The 22,701-nt window shown below is 44.4% G+C and overlaps 1 protein-coding gene across 3 annotated transcripts in view; it reads right to left on the reverse strand.

Annotated features, from left to right (window-relative positions):
* Nucleotides 1-623: 623 nt before the first annotated feature.
* Nucleotides 624-22,701, reverse strand: part of LOC144797751 (NXPE family member 3-like) — a 627,879-nt gene continuing 605,801 nt past the window's right edge. Inside the window, exons 5-6 of one of the 3 annotated variants that reach the window (XR_013603456.1) lie at nt 1,500-2,168; nt 624-1,110 (exon numbers count right to left, since the gene is read on the reverse strand). Coding sequence is in view for 2 of the 3 variants with exons in the window: in XM_078668505.1 (XP_078524631.1) it covers nt 1,636-2,168 (533 nt within the window). In the remaining variant the exon portion in view is untranslated. Of the gene's footprint in view, nt 2,169-8,241; nt 12,421-22,701 lie in introns of those variants that run through there. The other 2 variants (XM_078668505.1, XM_078668507.1) reach the window with 2 other exon arrangements.

Below are 22,701 nucleotides of genomic sequence, written 5' to 3' on the forward strand. Positions count from 1 at the left end.
CTTCAGCGGTCCCGGGGAGTCTTGCTGCACTCCTCGTGGCCAGATGTATCCGGGCCACCCTTCCAGAGAGGGCGGTACCTACTAGGGACTCCGTATATGTACTGGACCCAAGTGGTCCCAGATGCTGTTCACTATGCTCCCAGCAGGTAAAAGACCCGCACTCTTGTTATAGTCATCCACTGTCAGACCGGTGGTGGTACCTTTTCTGATTGAGGCGATTATACTGTAAAGGCCCTAAAATGGGTCCTCCTGGACTCGGACATTGCCGGACTCAGTCTCCTCTAAGTTAAATAGAACTTTGGCTAAAACTACTCATAAGAATTACCACAAGTTAAGCTATGGAATATATTCAGAATTACTGCAGGGTATTCCTGTGCAGTCAAGTAGACACCTCAATTGTGTATGTGTGAATTTGTGTGTTTTTTCGAAGACAATATTTAAAAACCTGTGAGACCTTCTTTGTCTACTTACAGAAAAAGTTGTAATGAGATGATGACCACAGTCTGGCAAGGAAGCCTTCACAAGATGTAATATGATTTAAAAGGATTTGTAGAGCGCAGACTAATCACCCATGTTGGTCTCTAGGCGTTGAGTAGGTGCGGAAGTCCGGAGCATCAGTCGAAATGTAGAAAGGTGGGGCAAAATCGGTAGACAGTAGGGATAGATTTTCCATATATTTACAAAATCCTACAAAATACAACTTAAGTGAAAGCAGAGGAAAAATAAAACCACCACACAAGAAAGAAAAGATGGGTAGTTTCGGAGGGAGTCTCCAACAGTATTAATTTCTGTCCCCGGTAGATGTCAGATGCAACTCAAAGTCAACATTGTAAAGCAACCTGATGCAATGAGAGGTGAGATGGAGAGAATAGAATCCACAGGTCTTACAGCTCTGCAGGGATGGCAGCTGATGCAGGCTTGAAGGAATCTGACCAGGTTGGCGAGTCTGTGTGTGGTGAGGTGTCCATCACTTGTCTGCAAATTGATCCCAATTAAAGAAGAGTTCACATTAGCTTCTACACATGTCCTGTTCAATTTGCTCACCAAAGTTTGCCACAACGTGCATCATGGAGGGGATTGTATTCGTCACCAGATACCACAGAGTTCTTTCTAGGAGGAAGTCACAGAAAATTGATGAAAGAGAAAATCAGGAGTTGCTAAGACAACTCACGCAACAAATTCATCCATTGCAGATACCTGTATGTGAGCTGAAGGTTTGAATATTGGCAGGTCCAACCAACTGCTTGCCTATTTCAAGTCTTTGACTCAGTTGTTATTAAGTCAGGAAATACAAACAACTCTTTCTAACGTACTTTGAGATTTGAGATAGCAAACCTTCTTAGCATCATCTGGCAACAAGATACTCATCAATGGTAGTGAAAATATCTTGCGATCACTGCATTCCAACCTTCCTTTATTCTACTACTAGCCATGGACATATTGACGCTCATCATACAAGCCAGCTCTTAAAATATCAGTGTCATCTTCTATGTACTTACAATGTTCAGGTTTCCTTTTCAGAGACCAGCTGCTTTTTTTCCAATAGCTGGAGAAAGAGAGAAAAAAACACCTTCACTTGTCCATGACCTTCCTGTGGTATTATCAGAACGTTTGGTTCTCTTCTTCACCTCATAGTCACTTGGGACAGATGAAAGAAAGGAACATGTCTACTTCATTTTGAATAATGACCTTCCCAGGATGGATGTCTTCCTTCAGATAGTGACAGGTGGTCATGTCCCACGCATCCACTATGGCCACGGGGAGCTCGGAGAACATCTTTCTCAGGATCATGTCTAGCTGGAGGGACAGCCAGTCACTCCCATATATTGACTTATAGCTTGTGTTGGCAGTTTTGATGATCACTGTGGTCTTGGGGCTCCTCTGCAAGAGTTCTGCGATTGCCCTTCGGATGTTTCGCACCCGATGGATGTACACCTCCACTGGGTAAGTAGTGAAATGAGCCCAGATGGTGAACACAATGACCACGTCGGGCCCACCACCAATATTAGCGATGTCATTTGCCATGTAGTGGAGGTCTGCCATCATGGTCTTATCTGTCCGTAATGGGTTACCATGGGCTCTCCAGTGAATCATTAAGCTGTTGTTTGGGTCGACGGCCAGGAGGGGTCCAGAACTGTATCCCACGTGCAAGTCGATTTGCTTCAGAGCTATGGAATGAACAAAAAGAACTTTCAGAGCAAAGGTAAGAGAGAGTGAGTCACAGATAGAAAACCTCAGGTGAAGGAAACCAGAGAGGTTGGAGGTAAGGGAAGGAGAGGTTAAACTGGAAAAGTTTGAGTTGGACAGTAACAGAGGGAGATATGATAGCAAATTGATGCTGCAGTGTCAAAGTTAGAGTGGCAAGATTCAGAGAAGGACTAGCTCAGGGTATTAGATCAGAGCGGCAAAAGTTCACACAGAAAGCTCAGCAGCTTAGGAAGACATTAGAGTTTGGTTCATTTTAACCTTATATGGGGTCCTTTTCTCGATTCATGAAGACTTTGTTTATATTTTGTACTTGAGAAGTTAATGGATTTACAGATTTCCTTTTTTCCCTTTAATTTCTGAATGCATATGATTTTTATTTTCTGTAATAATTCTGCTTTATTTTGTTATGTCATTCATTTGTCTATGTATGCAACTGTGGTTTAGGCACTAATTTATTTTTGTTTTGTTTTGCTTTATTCGGCTCATATCTTCTGATGTATCCATGACAGTTTCTTTGTTTATATGAGGAAATTTGAATGTTCATCATTGTTCATGTAATTTTGAAAAAACTTAAATAAAGATTTGAGATACAAAAAAAGAGAGGAAACCTTGGTGGGTTTAGTGGGTAAGCCAGAGTGCCAGTAGTAAAGATGCTAAGGATACCAGAGAGAATGATAGCAAGGAAAAAGGACTCACCTAAACGGGAATGAGGCCAGGGGGTGGGATGTTAGAGGAAAAGAGGAGCAGCAAGTGAGATAGAAAGGAATTCAGAGACTGGAGTGAGGTCTTACTGAAAGGTCACAGAATGAGACAGGGTCACAAGAGGTGGTAAGGTAAAGTAAGTCATCCAGTGAAAAGGTGTGAGTAGCTAGCGGTCTAAGGACAGACGTCAGAGAATAAAGACTTCCAAGGGTATAGAGGGCCAGAGGAGGAGAAGCTCGAGAGGGAGGCAATCAGAATTGGAGGAAGTCACAGAGGTTGGCAGTCCGAATATTCGGATTTTAGAAGGGAAAGAGGAGAGAAAGTGAGGGTCTCAGATAGGGAGAAGGTTAGAAGCCCAGAATGGAGATCAAAGAGGAAGGGGAACAAAAGGACAATAGGTCAAACAGGTGAGAGACCGGAAAATGGGAATAGAGGAGAAAAGGACAGAAAATGAGGCACAACAGTGTTAGGTGTGCGGGGTATTAGAGGGCGTAGGTGCAGTTGAAATTCTGCGGAAGGTCTGAATAAGGGGTTGTTACATGCGAAACAAGATCATGTAATGTATGGCAGAACTGAGTGACGTGATTATGTTTCAAACCTACTCCTCAGAAAACTTCGCATCACAGCCCTGCAGCTACTTGGAACTGTCATTGTGTGATGCATCTCGACACAGGACATCTGAGCCCATCGGAACGGCCGATCCACAATGCGTCCTCTACGTGGAATCTCACAACGCTTTGCAACCTGGATTTAAGGTATTTTGTTCTGCGGGTCTAACTTGGTCCCAATATCTGGCCCACGCTCCATCGCAGTCGGCCTGAACTTGTGACTATGTCCTGGTCCAGTGAGATAGATATCCACAGTTGACATTATGTGCTTTCAAGCACTATTTTCACCTACATCTTTAAAATTGATATATCTCCAGCTCTACTGATTGGATTTTAGACATTTGAGGTCAAATAATTTATTAAAATGTACTCTATTTTTCTAAATTGGAGTGTGATTTTTCTGATGTGTTTTCACTTTATTACTGTTTATATTGCTGAATAAATACTTTACATATTTCCCCTAAGTTAAGCCAGACTGCTTTTGCGTCAAGCTACCAGAGGGTTGAGTACAGGTTAATTTGAGGTTTCCTTGTGTCTAACCCAAACAAGAATTGCGGTTGCTGCTTGAGTAGGGTTTCACCCCTCTCAGCCAGTAACCTGTGTTCCTACAGTGGAGAAAATATCAATCATCCTCCGTTGTGGAAGGCAGCCTGTATTCCTCCTCTCTGTCTAAACAGCCAGGTGAGGTCAAACAAATGTTGAGTTCTGGTTGGACTGTGCAGGCATCAGCTTGACCTGTTGCTTAAAATAAGAATACTACCAGAATATGGTGACAAAGTATGGTGTGAAATATTGTAGCCAAAATATTGACTACAAACATTTTATGATGGTAAGTATACGTAGGATAGTGTAGGTTTACTATTTTAACCCCACATATATGTACCTTGACAATATACATATCATCAGGTTACATGAATGTGGAATTAAGTGTTCTAAATCTAAAATTACCTTCACAATATTTCGTCCGTGATATTTAGGCCACAATATATTTGTATTGCAATGTATCTATCCTTGATAAGGTATATGCCCCAAGGGCGTAGTGAAGCATCCAATACACCAGCTTGGTCATGGGTGAAAGTGGATACATTAAAATGTTTTATATGGCTCTTCTTTTATTTTTAAACATCTTTTTCTTGGCATTTGGATAGGACATCACCCAAAGGTGAACACGACTTCCTTGTAATAACAAAAAAAGCCTTGTAAAAGCTCCACAATTGTGTAGTATAAGAACAAAGGTTATCCAGCAAGCCAAACAGGTTCGCATACAGCATGTATAGAAGTACAACCAACATCACATGTCAAATACAACCATGATACATTCAGGGGAGCAATTAACTGAAATATGATGCTCGGCCATAAGGAGTCAAACAATGTAGGATGACAGGCCCCCCAAATATAAGAAGTAGAGGAAGGAAAGATATAGGAAAGCCAAAAAACCATTCAAACTAATCAAACCTGTGCAGGGATTACCCGAGATTGGTATTCTAGGGAACGCGAAAAAGGAATGTAAGGTAGGGAAGTGGGAGGACTGTTTCATCTGGTTGACAGCCTCAGGCATATGGGGGTGGTTCCCCTGTGATGGAAGCAGTGTGACAGGTCTGATGGTAAGGGGGGTGGGTTGGCATAGTTCATCATATGGCAGAAGCAGGATAACTCAGTAGGGGTCTCGGTGCCAACAGGAATCAATGAACATCCTCTTTTCTTTTCTAACGGTAGGCCCTGGGGTCCATCACTATTTCCCCTTGGTGGGTTCTCCGTCTCATAAGAACACCCCCAAGATACTCCATCCGGGTGTTCCCATGCATCCAGGATCTCAACCCATTATCCCGCTATTGGACGTCCCCGCAGTCCCCGTGACTGCTCCTCAAGCAGCACTTCTGCCTTAGCCTGGGCCCAAGGAGTAACATCAGTCACCCAAGTCCCTATCACTGCCCCATCCCAGACTTCCAAGCCAGTGCTATCTGCCAGGTCGAGAACTCTGGTACCCACCTTTCTTTTAGGTGGTCTAGGGAAGAGTCCCAACCAGCACACCTCTAAAGAGGACTCAAGGGGACTTTCCAGTGTGTTGTCAAATGCAGACACGACTGCATCCTAGAAGGGGCGCGGCCTGGGGCAACTCCAGGACATATGCATGAAGTCTGCATTTAAATGTCCACACCTGGGGCAGCCCCGTGGTTCACCATCATTAACAACCTGGAGTTGATGGGGGAGTCATATATCATATACAAATAATTAAACTGTGTATATTCCAGTCTTGTGATTCTCAAGACATTTTTGGGTATGCCAGGAGCTTATGCCAGTTGAGTCAGGAACTTTCCACCCAAGTATTTTATATGGCTCTTCTTTACTTTGAATTATGACTTTCAGGTCACAAGACTAAAGCAGAAATTAATAAATAACACTGCAAAAAGAACATGACAAAAATGTGTGGTTGGGCCGTGGGGTGCCAAAGGAACCAAAAAATAGTACAGAAAGAAAAAGAAATGATGAAAATCATAAAGAAAATGTAAATGAGAGACCAATAGAGTGATAATACAAAAGGAGACAAGAATGAATGCAAAGAAAGAAATAAAGATGAAAAGGAAAAAGAAAGCAGGAAACAAAGAAGGTTGTAAGCAATGAAAGAAAATTGCAAAGGAGAAAAGAGAAAGAAAAGAAGACTGAAGAAAGGAAACTTTCGTTTAGGGAACAATTCCTGCAGACCTTCTTTATAAGGGCTGAGATTGCATATTTTGCTCACTCAGCGGAAGCCTTATAGTTCAAAGTGGAGAGTATGTTCTTTCTCTGGTTATTCCCTTTATACAGCCCTTACAATATACGTGGAGTGGGTTTTGGTCTATATGGGGTTGCCCGGCGAACCATCTTAACTCATATGAATGCTTAGATAGAAATCTTTTATTCCTCAGATTGTTTCTTAAGGTATAATGGTGTTCTTTCCCTGGTAAAGAATTCATAGGTTTCGCTCACATCAAATCATTTCCTCACCCCCAGTCTCTTCCCCTGGATTCTCTTTCCTGTACCATTGTGAAGAAGGCCGATCAATTCTCATTGCTCTGCATCCCCCTTTGAGTCTTCCTCTATTCCCCTGCACTCTACTTGCTTGCAACATAGAGATTGAGGGTTTGCCAGTCTCCACTGCACTAGATCCACAACTAAGCCTTTCTTCTCCTCTTTTACACACCCTGCAGGACCACCTATTTTCCCTCTCTTATTTCTCATTGGTCCAAGTCACATTGTATTCGGAGTCCTTTCCTCTCCATTGACTTGTTGGTCTGTTGGGTGGTCACCTTCACTTAAGGATGTCACTCTGTACCCGGCCATTCCCCCATTTTTCTGCATTGTTGGATGCCTTTCTTTGGCCACCACTATTGCTGAACGTCTTATCCTGTTTTTCTGGTGCCTGATAAGGTAGGGTATTAACCACCGCATGACCATTGGCTTCTTGGACTGCCTCTCCTAACTTTGTTTCCTTGTTCTGCCGCACCGGTATGTGCAGAGTGTCATTCTTCCTTTTGATCCCAGACTGCTGCTTGAACCTCATCATGTTGCCTCGTTCCCTGACTGCAGTGCTAGTATGTAAACCTGTGACCAAACTACTTAGGGCCTTATTATGACTTTGGTGATGTGGCAGTGAGCTGCCACGCCAGAGCTCCGCTGCCAAACCACAAAAGCCATATTGAGACGGCCTGCCAGACTCCGACTCCTACTTGAGTCTTAGCAAGGCACCACAATGGAAATGCCATGGAACACTTCTGCAGGGCATGGACTGTCAAGTCCATGCCCTACAGGAACTGGGGTGCATGCATACAGGGGGCACGCCATGTGCCCCCCTGCTTGCATCACCTGGTGCAGAGGCAACTGGGCCCCCTTTGTTTCCTCACTGCCAACGTTTTCGTGGTGGGCTCACCTCATGAAAACTGTGGCAGTGAGGAAACTCCTAATATGCTTGGCGGTGCAGCAGCGGTACCACCAATATATTAGGGGACTCAGACCACTGCAAGACCGCCAGGGATAATGGATCCCTGGCGGAAGCAGCAATCCCATGGTGGCTTGAACGCCCTACTTGTAAAAGGACTCCCAAACTCATAATAAGGCCCTAATACCAACATCAACACAACAAATGCCACAACCACCAGCTAAGGATATATTAATTTTGAACTGGAGACACCATTGACAGATCAAGAATGGAACCTAACCTGCGTGCATGTACAGTTGTTAAGTAATAATACCCGATTACAATTGACACACTTCAGTTTCCTACACTATAGATAACTGACACCTTTGAAACTGTCAGAATATACCCAGGTAGAATGTGAAAATGCCCAAAATGCCGAGAGCAGAGCTGACTTTCTGAGTTGCTGTGCGATTGCCCATTCCACAAGATCCTTCTCCCAGGAGTTCCTAGTTTGGGTGTGTGAATTAAGCTAAGCAATTGCTATCTGGCACTTTACTAAAACAAGTCCCAACAGAGCAAATGTATATGCGATTTTCCCCGTCTTAGGTAGAGATACTATATTGAGAATACTTTTCAGTAGGTATGCTTCAATAACACCGTTTAGAGATTACATCATGCCAATATACTTGTAATTGGGCACAAGTCAGCTCTGCTCTAATAGGAGCTTGATGACAGGCAGCGACACATCTTCAGTCATCCCCACATGGACAAGGACAGAGGTTTTTTTTTACATTTTTTTAAATTATTTTTTTATTTAATGCTTTGGTACATATCAAAAACCACACTTCTTGTTACATCTTGGTCAAAGGTTACATTGGTACAGCATAGTACAGTCTTATGTAGCAGCAAAGACATAATCACGTTTATACATTCCTTAAATCTGCACGAGCTGACATTTGTCCTTGCTATCATACCAGTTTGAACATAGAGCATAAGCATCTTAAGCAGTGCATTTCCCAGGTGTTCTCCCTTTGGCCTTCACAGCTATGTTCTATTGCTCCCCAGGATCAGATCTTAAGTACTGTACAAATGGGTCCCAGAACTCCCTCGGACAGGACGATCCTGGCAGTTCCTCTGCCTAAGTTTCGAGTTGTTCCTTGCAATATGCCAAGTCTGCTAGCCGGTGTTTCGTACATAGCGGGTGTTTGCTTCTCCATTGCATAGCAACTCACCTCTTGGCCATCATCAAGGCTATAGCCAATAGTTTGCGTCGGGGGACTGTTTTACCTTGTAAAATCCAAGGAGACATACTTGTGGAGTGTTAGGAGTTGGCTTGGTTAGCATTACTCCTATTGTGTTCGTCACGTCCTGCCAGTATCTGTACCTATGGACATGCCCAATCTACATGCAGGAAATCTGCTTGTGCAGCATTGAAACATAGACACCCATCAGTGTCATGAAGGCCACTGTGCTGGTGTGTAGTATTCCTATTGCAGGAACTTGAAGTGAATGATTCTAAGATTACAATTGGGTGTAAGTATCTGCAGGAGCACACAACAAAAGTCCCCTATCTTTGGTCAGTGCTGTGCTTAGTATATTGTTCCACTTCTCCACTGTACCTTTATTTTGCCGGTGTTGTTCTCGCTGAGCTGCGTTATAAAGTTTGGTTATGAGGCGATGTTGTGTAGATGATACTAGCAGTGTCTGCGGTGTATTATGTGTAAGGGGTTCTTGAGGAAATATAGGATAGGTGTCCTTTATTGCGGCCCGCAATCAAAAAAAAAGCAAGCACCATTAGCTGTGTGCAATCGATAGCTGGCAGGGGATGGTGTCATAATGGCAATGCAGGGGCGTAAGTTGGGAACCTGTTAGCTCGCCGCGCCAATGTATGCCATGCCGTTGTTGTAGTGCCTACTGGGTTTATCACAGCATGCGGCATTCACCGCTTTGGTTGTGTCACCAGCGTAACTAATGGTGTTGGGTGGGCTATATCTGTCTCTACCGCCATATGTGGAATATAATTGTGTAGGTGTAGCCAGGAGTGCGCAGATTGCGCTTGAGCACACAAATATTAGAGTTGTAAGTCCGGTGCCCCAAACCCAAATTGCATATATGGTTGAGTAAGCTTCTCCCATCCCACTCTGGGTTGTTTTGCCCGCCCATGTGAGTGTGGTCAGGCAAGAACGCAACTTTATGAAAAACTGTTGTGTAAGGACAATCGGTATGTTCGCAAATAGATTGAGAAACTGTGGCAAAACCACCGTTTTTTTAATCGCAATTCTGTCGGCTAGGTACAGTGGCAGCCGGATCCATCTAGCCACCTGGGTTTCCAACTTTGTAAGGGATTTGCCATCGTTCACCCACACCACCAATTCAGGGTCACGATGTATCCAAATACCCATGTTTTTTTACTGGTTTCGTTTGCCATTGCAGAGGGAAATCCAATGTGATTAGTTGCGTGGCTGGTGTTAGCGGAATTACCACGGATTTGGCCCAATTTATTGTTAGTCCGAAGTAGCATTCAAATCTTGTATATTCTCGTATTAGCATGTTTAGATTGTCTTCTGGATATCGGGTATATAGTACCATATCATCTGCATATAGTGATATGCTAATAGGGCGCAGTTGAAACTGCAAAGCTGTGCATGCATGTTTTTGTCTAATCTTGCACGCTAGTAGTTTAAGTGCTAGTGTGAATAATAAGGGTGATAGTGGGCATCCCTGCCATGCCATGCTCCTCTATGTATATATATATGGGGGGGCGTGGTACCACTTATCTGCAGCCTCGTACATGGTTTATTGTATACCATTTTGATCCATTTGTAGAATGGTTGTGGGAATCCCATTCTATGTAGGACTGAAAACATAAACAACCATTCTATGGAATCGAATACCTTGGCTGCGTCTAGGGGGGCTGCAGCCATGGGCAGCTCTGGGTCAAGTTGGTGGAATATAGCAAAGACAGTGCGCAGATTGTGCGTCGTTGATCATGTTGGGATGATTCCTGATTGGTCAGGAAATACTAAATTTTGCATTCGTGGTTGTAGTCTGGTTGCTATTATTGTGGCTAGGATTTTGGCATCCATATTTATGAGTGATAAGGGCTGAAAAGCATCACAGTAGGCTGGTGTTTTCTCTGGTTTAAGTAATGTAATTAATAGTTCTTCTTTAAGCGTGGGGGGAAGGATTTCACTATTGTATGCCTCCATACACATACCAAGGAGATGGGGGGCCAGTAGAACACTAAATTCTTTATATATTTCACTGGGCAGTCTGTCTGTTCCCGGAGCTTTACTATTGGGAAGGGAATGATCGCCTCTTTTATCTCGTCTTCAGTAATCGGCTGCACAAAATATTCCCTGTGTGCATCCAAGAGCCATGCCAAAGCTATGTCGTCGAGATATTTGTTTATTTCATCATAAGGGATGGTTAAGTGTGTGGAGTATAGTTGCTTATAATATTCGGAGAATCTGGAGAGATAATGGAAGGCGTACCGTAACGCAGCATGCCATAATCTGTACTATATGTGATAGGGCACATATGTTTTGTATTCTGCCTGCTAGTGCACGACCTGGTTGACAGCCCTCCCCAAAACTTTGTGCCACGTCTTCTTGAAAGATATTTCACCTCACTATCGGCAAATTCCTGATAAAGGATGGAGGTTTGTATACTGTGACCCGTGTTAAGTAGAGATCAGATCAGCTGTATATGGTCTCCATGTTGATGTGGATGTCTGCGCCTTTGGCTTCAACAGAGGTGATGACATGAACATCTTGGCACCGACATGTGCTCTGCCAGCCTTTACATGTGGCCACCTTTTTGATTTGGATGTTTGGGTGGAAGTCTGGGTGTCAACCATATTCACATGTCTCGGTGTGGTCTTGCTACAAGAACCGAGGTCGACTGAGGTAGATGAGGTGTCTCCAAGTGATTTTTCTTTCTCTTGGACTCCCTCTTTTTCCAGTTCCGAGGAGTTGTATCCGATGGTGTCTGGGCTGGGTAGATATCGGACGGCTTGTTGTATTCCTCCTCTGCGACACCTAGAGGGTTTGCATCACCAAAAGATCTCTTCCTTTTTGGATGATAAAGGTTACATTTTCCTGTTGGGCCAGCATCTGTCTCTTTGCTGCTTAATGGTCTTCTTGCTCCTGAAGGCAGAGCAGGAGCAACAGTGGGTGTCATTGTGTTCAGGGAAAAGGCACTGTTTACAGATGGCATGGAGGGAAGCCCAGGAATACTTCAAGTGGCACTGAGAGCATCTCTTGATGGGTGTTTTCCCATCACCCCCTACATCTCTTCATTCTCGGGTGTTGACAAACAAAATTTGGACCCAAAAGACTTGAAGGCCCAGTCTTTGGTGATGATACTGGGAGCCAGCCAAATGAAGCCAGGTCTCGCGGCTCGGTGAACTAATGTGTCCACTATAGGGGCATGTGTTTGATCTCATGGTCACAGGTTTAAATCCTGGTGGGTCAACTCAGCTTTTCACCATTCTGAGGTCAATAAAATAAGTACCATTGAGTTGGGTAACAATAAACAGCTGTTATTCAGCACCAAGATACCCTTCTGGGTGGACGTGTGCGTAAACAAATACATGTTATGTAATGAAGTAGTGGAAAATGGAACAAACATTTCATGTGGAACTCTTCTCTGCGACCGGAAGTAAGGCACGAGTCCAGGATCTTATCTGTGGATTTCTGGAAAAGGAGCAATTGATGGACAGAATGCTGCGCAATCTAAAAAATTCACCTAGTACAGAAATATGGGTCTAAATCCATCCTTTTTTTGCTCCCCATGCCTTTCCAGTTTAGACCCAGCCATATGCAAATTAGTCTTGACCCTGTTCGCCATGGGAACAGTCCAGCCCGAACTGCCAGGCCATGTCTTCTCTGGACTGGGAACCAGCATCCTGGGAATAATTTCGGGGCAGCATCCCTCATCAGCCAGGCTAGCTTGACTCCAGTGGAATGGAGAGCACAGGACCCACGTCTGGGCATACATGTCCCACTAAGGGTGACAAATACAAAACGAACAATTTATGTAAAGAATGCTGCACAATGTCAACCATTCACCCTAGCACAGAGATCTGGGCCTAAATCCATAGTTTTTTTGCTCCCTATGCCTTTAAAGTTCAGGCCCAGCCATATACAAATCAGTTTAGTACCCCATGGGAACAATCCAGCCCAAACTACCAGGCCAGGTCCTCCCAAGACTGAAAGCAAGCATCCTGGGACCAGTTTTGGGGAATCACCCCTCACCAGCCAGGCTAGCTTGACTCCAGTGGCATGGAGAGCACGGGACCCACGTCTGGTCATACCCCTCCCACTCTGGATGACAAATGCAAAAAGAACAAATGATGGACAAAAGGCTGCACAATGTCAAACATTCACCCCAGTACAGAGATCTTGGTGTAAATCCATAATTTTTTACCTCCCCATGCCTTTCCTGTCCAGACCCAGCCATATGCAAATCAGTCTTGACCGGCCAGGTCAGGTCAGGTCCTCCGCGGACTGGAAAAATGCATTCTGGGACCAGTTTTGGGGCATCACCCCTCATCAGCCAGGCTAGTTAGACTCCAGTGGCATGAGGGCACTACCAAAACACCCGAGGGAAGATACCCAACAGTTTTATTGCTGGAAGTGTGAAGCTAGGAGCCACAGTGCTTAAGCCCCGGCAACCGAAAAGCAATAAGCTGAACCCCTTATCAATGCGCAAAGATCTAATGGGATCAGATATAATAAGACCTATGTGGCAGAAAATCTACTAGTGTCATGGAATAAGTCACAAGGTCACCAATGCAAACTAGCTCATTCTCTCAATTCTCAATTAGTAGACGGGGGTGAAGGTATGATATTTGCCATATGAAAATGCATTTACACGTTTTAGTCAGATTAATAAACTGTATATAAAGAAAGAAGGAAAACTTAAAATGGAACCATTTAAAACCTTCTGTAAATGTGAAGGAATTTGAAATTTGAGGCTAAAAATAAAGTTTGTATCCTCAGATTGATTTATGGGAGCAGTGTAAGTGCTTTCAAACAGAATATAGTATAGACAAAGGGTGGCATCGATTGCATTTAGACAATCTCTAACTTTCCTATTAAAATACATTTTTATATTCATAAATTAAATACAATATTTCATAATTTATGTATTTCTTTGATAAATACTTAGGAATCATTTGTGTGCATTGTTTTGCAATTTAAATCATTGAAATAACTTAGGCCGGAGTTTCCAGCTTCTAATAATGAGTCAGTGGCGGTCCCTGGATTCTAATAATGATCTATTGTGGGTCCCCGGATTGCAGTTATGATTAAGTGGGGGTCCATAGAGGTCAAAAGGTTAAGAACCACTGTCCTATTGTATTCTCAATTGCTTATACAAAATGTGGGAAGGCATGATTGCTTTGAGGTTCTCAAATGGACGGAGAGCTATTGGACGTGTCATAGGTGCAATGCGAGAACCTATCAGTACGAGCCTTATTCTTGCAACTCTAAGCCTGGGAGTGTATGTTATCTGTGAGTGTTTCCAAATGTTAATGTACCTGTACCCTACCTGTGTCTACAAAAGCTTTGTCAATAAAGCCCCATTCTGATGCTCTGAAAGTGCACCTCCAAGGCTTAGAGTAGGACCAGGCTCTATTTCAAAAGTACTGCCTGTCCTTGGGCTGTAGGCGCAAACATGGATTCATATTCTTTCAGGAAGTAAAATGCCACAATTTTTCTTTTTTTCAAATAAGCATCTTTGAATGATCTTACAGAGAAGGCACTACTGTGTCTATTTCACCAACTAGTACATCTCCCAGTCAAAGGAAATGGTAACCCACCATTCTGTTTAGTGTTACCGGTAATGGCTGCAAACACTGATGCTGAGTTGTTCATGTGCAACATCAGGTTTACTAGGGTCTATTCAACTCACTTTTCTTTTAGGTGGGGTTTTACTTCTCTGGGGTAGATAAGCACACACCACCAGGATTTTACGACCCCGTCCTCAGGTTGTGGACAGCTTCACACTGCCCAGTGTCTCTCACCAGCTAGCATGAAAGTGTTAAGTGTTAGACTTGTTTCATATAATCAGTGTTCCTGTGTACCCACCAGCATAGTGCATATAAAACAATACATCATGTGTGAACCTGTGCAGTACGCACAAAGTCCCACCAAATATGTATCATACATATACCAATGCATTTGCTATGGGAACCACTATGATTGATATCAACCAATTTGCCACATATGAAGGATTTTAAATTTGTCCTGTTTTTCACCTCGCGGACCAGGGCTGCCAGTGTAGCCTACGATGTATAGAAAATGTTGGGCATGGTGCCTGGGACTGCAAGACTTACTCATGCATGGTATGAAAACCAAGCAAGGCCCCTGACGCTATCGCTGAGAGACACCTCACAGGTTGCAAATAGGAAGTCAAAGAGCATTGTCAAAAATTAAAACTGCTCAATAGCTTATTGTGAGGCACATTTCCTTGTTTTTCAACCTTTCAATTTCCACCAGTTCTCAACCAGCTATGATTCAGATGTTGAGGCTTCTTTTGCCAATATGTTTACATCCATCATCTACTTCAGAGGTTATTACATTTAAATACACTTAAGTTAGAGTGTAACTAAATGTGTAAGCTTCTTGATGAACATAAACTGATGGTTTGTGATTAGTGTCCAGGTTTGGACTGACCTATAGGCTGGGCCAATGGAATTTTAGAGCAGGTGAGGGCCAAATAATGTGGCAGGTGTGAGAAAATTTAGGGGCATGAAAATGCAAATTAAGCAGCATAATGCAGCACATTTTATAATAGTATTACTCCATTATTTCATCATTTTTAGGTCGAGCCTAGACAGCGCATGCGCTGTCTGAAAGATATGCTGTATCTCTTCTGTGGGCTTTTGGCACACCCATAGATTGCCATTGTGGTTTTTTTCTGTGGCATTCTGAAATGCTTGCTGTTAGTTGGTCTATTACTGCAATTGCCCCTCCTTTGTGTGGCTCGTTCCTCCCATGGTGATTCCACTAATGGTTCCTTTTGGTTGTCCCACAGGAGGAGGCAATGCCTGGTGGGCAGGGCAGTTTAATGTTTTGGTGCTTCCCCTGTCGTCACGCCTCGCCACTCCCCCTCCACATCACAGTTCCTCCTGGTCACCCCGATGGCGCAGCTCCCAGCTGCTCCTGCTTTTTGTTTTAGCTTAATATTACAGTCAGTAATGTAACTGTCCTCATAACTTTTCTAGCAAAGCGCACACTGAAAAAGAGAACTGCCTCTGGGCACCCACATGCTTTACAGATAAGGGACTGGATGTAAATATATTATTCATCAAGGATGACGTGAGTTAATAAAGCGGTTCAGACAATGTTCTATTCATGGTCTCTTATTTCTGTGGTGCCTGTAGCTATTCTATTGTTAAACTTATCTAGTAAGAGATCAGGGTACGTTCTGCCACCTGCTTTAGGACAGTAAAGATTATACAGTGGTGCAGCATGAAGCCAGCAGCGTGCATTGCTGCTGTCTCTTGAATAGCAGCTGAGCACCTAGAGGCCCTGAGAATCACAACTAAAGCCATTGTATAAAGGGCCATGTCACTTTCAGAACAGGTCTGCTGCCCTCCTCCCAGCGACCACCCTTAGCACCACTTGCTGGAGAAACACCACCCATTCCTGGTCTCCGTTTCTTTCTTTACCCCAACATTACGATTACTCCGCGCCCACCCAGAGGCTTCGGGACAGTGCCACCCGGGGAAACCTCTGTCATTCCTTACTGTTCTTTCAGGGTCGTCATGCTGGATAGCCGAGCACTGCGGGGTTTTCTCACACACAGCACTTGAGTGTGGTAAGGTGGCTCAGAGGGGTGGGACACGGTGCCCCAGCTGCAGACAGGACACGTTAGCTACTGTACATGTGCCTGAGATATTGGCATACATTGCAGGGTAATGTATATTCTTTTCTGCAGGCAGGGAGACTGGTGTGTGTGTACAGATCAGTGTCTAGTGTAGTGTTGCGCTCTAGTGTTCCGGCACCACGTGACCGAGGACACTAGGAGCGCAAGCGCCAGGTTTGGGATTGGTAGCCCAGCGTTATGTGAACTGGAACTGTTCCCCGGCGCTCTTTAATAAAGTAACTTACATTCTCAACGGTTGGTGTGTCCGCCTCATATTTAACCCCAATCGCCTCACAAAAAATTGGCGACGAGGCTGGGGAGGTGGACGCCCCGAGGACAGGGCCCAGGATGCTTCGAACATCCTTGCGAAGTGATGAAGGGGCCAAGAGTGAGCGCGGCAGGGTAGCCGCCGAAGACCAGTGCACAGACGTGGGAAGAGGAAAGCAACGGTACCGTGAGTACGCGCCCCCCCCACTGTATGTGCATGTGGGCAGCGGCGGCGTGGGGAGCATGAGCCTTCCTCAGAGCAAAGGACACCAGGGAGATAGGCACTGAGCCCATTGTGCCCCTCCCCCACAGCAGATGCAGCTTAGAGTGGTGGCAGCAGGAGGAGCACGACCCTGCTCAGCCTCAAAATATTGAAGAGACTGTTGAAAGAGAGTTCCTGTGTGGAAATAATGGTCTAGAGACACAGCTGCTCAGAGGCAATGAGTCCAGCGTGCCCCTCCCCCACAACAGAGACAGCTTACAGTGGTAGCAGCAGGCGGAGCATGACCCTGCTGAGCTTCAAAACACATTGAAGAGACACAGCATTGCTCAGAGCCCCCCCCCCCACAGAGCAAGGGGTACTGCCACCAAGGTTCGGGTAGGGGACACTCATACAGGGGTGCAGCTGTGCCCCTTCCAGAAGTGAGAAGACACCCATGCTGCGCCACGCTGCAGTCAGCGGGCGCAGCTAAACCTCAAACCAAGGGGACAGAAGGAGCCCTGTGGACGCCACCAGCCAGTCAAAAGCACCAAGCCACCCCGGGAGATAGGGGCAACAAGGGGATCAACGGCGCTGATCTGCAGGAAGCGGACCAATTCCCTCCAAGGGAGCAGAGCTAGCCAGTGAAGCACCACCCCCATCCTATACATACTGGCAAGGAAACCCCTACAGGCATGCCTCAGCGGCGTGAGAGCCCAGTTGCAGCAGGGCCAGGCATCACACGTTCTAGAAGCCACGAGCACGCTGAGCGACCGTTAGAAGCCCGACCCTGGCGCACCAGGTTCAAGGCGGCGGAGGTGACGACCTAGGGACCCAGGAAGAGGCGGTAGGCCCACAAGACCAAAGTGCACCAGGGAGCCCTCCGCACGTGGGCGGCCGAAGCATCACCAAGAAGGCAAGTCACCATGTGCGCCCCAACTTTCTTCCTCACTAACCCAGTCCCCTTTCTACCGAAACCGGGGGACCGGCCATGAAATGGGACAATTGGAAGGAATACTTCCTGAACTACTTGCCGGCTCTGGAGGACGAAGGGGGTGAAGTCTTCCCGAGCACACGGAAAAAGAAGATCCTTCTGCACAACTTGGGTCCAGAAGGCTTCAGGGTGTACATGAACTTGGTGTAAAAGACCAGACCAGACGGAGACGACGATGTGTTCCAACACCCCATAGAGGACTTACACCGTCATTATCAGCCGGTGGTGTGCATAGCCATCGACCGCTTCAACTTTTTCCAACGGAAACAGAATGCAGGGGAATCAGTGGATGACTATGTGGCGGCGTTGAAGAGACTGGCAGTCACCTCCAAATGTGAAGTACTCCACAATGACTTCATAAGGGACCAAAAGTCAAAAACCACTTTATTCGATTTAGTTAAAAATCATAAAAGCATTCTACATTCACAAAGAAGGGGCAATACAAATTCATGAGAAGTTACAAAGTCAGTATGACAATAATATTTACATATTCACAGTATTAAAAATGATGCAAAGCATCAATATAATCAATATAATATAATATATTTACAATTTAAAAATACAGCTAAAAAGGAGGAACCATTTCGTTAAAAAAAATTTACAAATACACAAAACAATTTCCATTATCACCTTCCATATAAAGGCCCATATATTACATTTTGAGTCTTCTTCTCCTGATCCTAACTGCAGCCACAAGATAATTGGCCACGCTAAACATAGCCAAAGCAGAATCCAATAATTGGAGATACAGGAGGGCAGGTTTTGACTGAGTGAAGGCTTTATCCTTCAGTAATGGAACCAAGTATTTCTGTCTGGGCACAGTAAAAAAATTACAGAACAACATAAGGTGCATATTATCTTGTATTGAAAAGTTGTCGCAATTGCAAACAGGAGCGTCCTCCTCCTTATACCAGCCTTGACTATCACAAAGAACCGTGTAAATCTGATTAAACCGGAGTTTAACCAGAAGCCACCTATGAAAGGGAATATTGACGATAGTAAGGTATGGTTGTATAGTGAGGCAGGTAATGGTCAAATAATGAGCTCTGACCGTGGTTTTAGTCAGTTGTCGTTCCTCTCTCTCCACATTTTTAATTTTAACAAAATTTAGCTTAACCCAATCTAAATCAGATTTCTTTAAATTTTGAGGGACCTCAAAAATATCGGGACGTCCCAGCTCCAAAGAGCACTTCTGAATGTAAGATAGCCAAGCTATTTTTTTGGAATTATCCAGTTTTAGGCAGTCAACCAGTATTTTATGGTTAAGGCCTAGATTGTTATTAGTCCAGGTCCTTATCCATAGCAAAATGGGGGCCATTAGAAGAATGTCTGAAATGTACCCTAAACCAAGTTCCTGGTGGACTGAAAATGTGGCTGTAGATTGGGGAAGTCCTAATATAGCTCGAAGGAACTTATTTTCTTCCCTTTGGACCATATCACCATTCGCATAACCCCACAAACCTGAGCCATACCTGGCTATTGCCACAGATTTAGCCCTATACATGTTTAATAAAGCTCCAGTTGGCTTCCCTCCCAATCTCCTGGCGAAACTTAAAATAGCATTAGCCGAACTCCTGACTGCTTTAGTTTTAGCTGTAATTTGGGGCGCCCAGCTCCCCTTGGTGTCAAAGATCACACCCAAATAAGTAAAAATATTGACATTAGTGATCACCTCGCCATTGCAGTAGAACTGTTTGGAATTAGTTTTAACAGCCCCAAAAGCCATGACGTGAGATTTAGAGTTATTTATCACTAGGTCCAATGAAGACATAAAATCATTAAAACCATTTAAAAGTCTTTGCAAACCTATGGGGGTACGAGCTATCAAAGCAGCGTCATCCGCGTACAGGAGAACAGGAATACGAGTATCCCCTGCACGCGGAATATCCAAGGTAGCAGTTAAAAGGGTCTTCTCAAGTGAATTTATATAAAGGGAAAACAGCATGGGAGCAAGAATGCAGCCCTGCCGCACGCCCCTCCTAGATTTGAACCAAGCTGTACGGTTACCTTCTTGGTCCATCCTAATGGAAGCTTTTAGATCCTTGTGTAGTTCTGCCAAGAAATACACAAGTGGCGGTTCAAGTCCCAATTTTAACAACATGGTCCACAGCCGGGCTCTATTAACTAAATCGAAGGCCGTGGACAGGTCCATAAAAGCAACAAAAATTGACCCTTTTTTAGCGGTAGTGTATTTTGAAATTAACAAATGAAGATTTAAGCATTGGTCCTCTGTCCCTCTGCCTGCACGAAACCCGTACTGGGCGTCTGCTAGAATGTCATTTTCTAGGGACCAAGTGTTGATTCTAGCTAACAGAACCTTGCCCAAAATCTTCATAGAGGAGTCCAATAAAGAAATAGGACGGAAACACTTGGGGTCACTTCTTTGGCCCTTTTTAAAAATTGGTACTATAATTGAGCAGGCCCAAGTTTTTGGCAAACCCCCCTCATGTACACAATTGAAAACGTTAGCTAAGATCTCAGCCCACAACCCGGGGTTAAGTTTGTAGAGGTCCAGAGGAACCCCATCTGGGCCCGGGGCTTTATTGGCAGCAGAGCCTAAAATTGCCAGCTCTACTTCTGATTTACTAAAAATTAACTTTGTTGGATAGGATAGGGAGTAGGGTATTGCGAAAGCCTCAATTGTTTCGTTTGAGCCATATATGTTGGAAAAATGATTAATCCAGTCTGCTTCAGGGATATTGATGTCAAGATCCATGTTATTAGTATTAGCAAACAAAGGATTATTAACTATGGCCCAAAATTTGGAGCTTTGTTTGAGAGTTGTGGAATCCATTAAAGAGACCCATGCTTCATCCTTAATGTCCTTTTTCCGTAATTTAACCGCCATTGCATACTCTCTTCTCAACTGTGCCACCAGACACCTATCTCTGGGCGATTGTTTGAGGGCTTTCAACAAAGCCGAGTGTGCCTTCGAACAGGTGTGATCGAACCACCTGAACACTGGGGCAGAACCCCTCCTCGGCTTTGCTATAAGCTCCTTCTCTATTCTTGCACAAATAGCTTCAAAGGCACTAACAACCTCCCCCCCCTCATCTCTCCGTCCCTACATTTTTCAAATTCAACTGCCATATGTTGCTCAATTAGACCATGAAAGTCCTCTGGACAAACTTTGCACCATTTAAGGCGTCTTCCCTGGTCTCTACTCCTTACATCCCTAATGCCAGTAGCCCTTTGTTCCCCTTTGCACAATCCAGAAAGAGAGTCCAGAACCAACAACACCGGATTGTGGTCACTGAACCCACTCACAAAGGCATTATAAAACAATACATAACGTAAGAGCCCCGGGGACATAAAGAAGTAATCAATAATCGATTCGCTCCCTCTTGCATTGTACGTGACCACACGACTTGTTGGGTCAGCGAACCCTGGCTCATATAGATCATTAGATGATAAAAGGTTTTCCATTGCCACACCCTTAGGGCTATGTTCAAAGTGAGGCAAAGATGTGTGGTCTGGACCGGTATCATCTATAATCTGACAGTGAGACTCACACAGATGAACATTAAAATCGCCCATCATTATGAGCTGAACAAAAGTGGTTTGATTTGACATGTAATTGATTAAAAACGCCGATAAGCCTTCTAAAACAAAATTAGGGGGCCCCCCTTGCATAGAATTATAGCAATTTATAAACAAGAACTTGTTCTTATCTGCCAAACAAATTTCCACCAGCTGGAAAAAATGAGAAGAACTAGGTATTTCTCTAACTTTCCCAGCTAATTTGACTGAAACAAGAAGTAACAGGCCCCCTCTATCCCTACCTGCCGTGGAACTCTGGGCATCAACAAAGAAAGAAATGTAGCCATCTACCCAGAAGCCCTTCTCTTTTGTCCAAGTTTCTTGCAGGGCAACTATATCGTGATCCTTCAGTTGTTGTAACCAAATCGGGTCATCCTGTTTTGCCCGTAGGCCCGCAATATTCCATGATAATATCCTGATATGCCCTTTACCCAATTTTAGTCGGTCATCTGTAGCAGATTTGACTGTGGCCTCAGATGTAGTGGCCTCTACAATATCTAAACATGGGGCAATCGGATTTTCATAATCGGGCTCTAGTCATTCAATGTCTATTCCATCCGCTAGGGCCACAAATCTATTTGACAAAACTAAATCATTTGGGGGGATATACCTTGCAACATTAAATAAACCATTCCCCTTGATTGGCTTAGTAACCCAATCATTAGTAACCACAGATGAAATAACATTATCCTCCGCCCAAGCATTTTCAACAGGTTGTGGCATGTTATTCACAACGCCCCCCCTTCCATAAACTCGGGGATAAAAAAAGCCAAGAGGCATCGCCCGAACACCTTTACTTACAGTGTCCAAAGGAGAGTTGTCCCAAAAAAGTCGACTGGCGACATATCTAGATTTAAAATTTACAATGACACAATCTCCAGCTACCTCTTTCGTGCTTGTGCCCACCCAACTGACCCTTCTGCTTGTTACAATGTTATCCGCAATATTGCTTTCTCCCGTGCAGTTAGCATTGCACCATTTTTTAACTTGCCTAAGAAGAGTATCATGATGTTCCACCTCCCCATCTTCAAGTTTAGGCACGTTAACTAAGATAGCAACAAAAGGTGTTGCATCCGGTGGTAAATTAATTGGGGGTACCCTTCTTACCACAGCCCCCTGCTGACCTCTAGGTTTTATCGAGGTGATTACCCTGGGAGCAGCCTCCGTTATGGGGATATATATCCCATTGTCCACTTTCCCTTTTTTTGGGGCAGGGTTGTCAATGGTCACTATAGGGGAACCAGCCAACCTAATTGTGGGTGGACCCCCACCCTTGGGAGCAGACATGTGCGCAACTGTAGGGCATGGTGCTATAGGCATAGGGGCGGGGCCCGAGTAATGAGGGCATCATTAATGCGGTCACATTTAGCCATAAGGGTCTTAACACAATCCTTCAAAGTCTCAGTAATGT

The sequence above is a fragment of the Lissotriton helveticus genome, chromosome 12 (genome assembly GCF_964261635.1).
Source record: "Lissotriton helveticus chromosome 12, aLisHel1.1, whole genome shotgun sequence".
Lineage (NCBI taxonomy): Eukaryota > Metazoa > Chordata > Amphibia > Caudata > Salamandridae > Lissotriton > Lissotriton helveticus.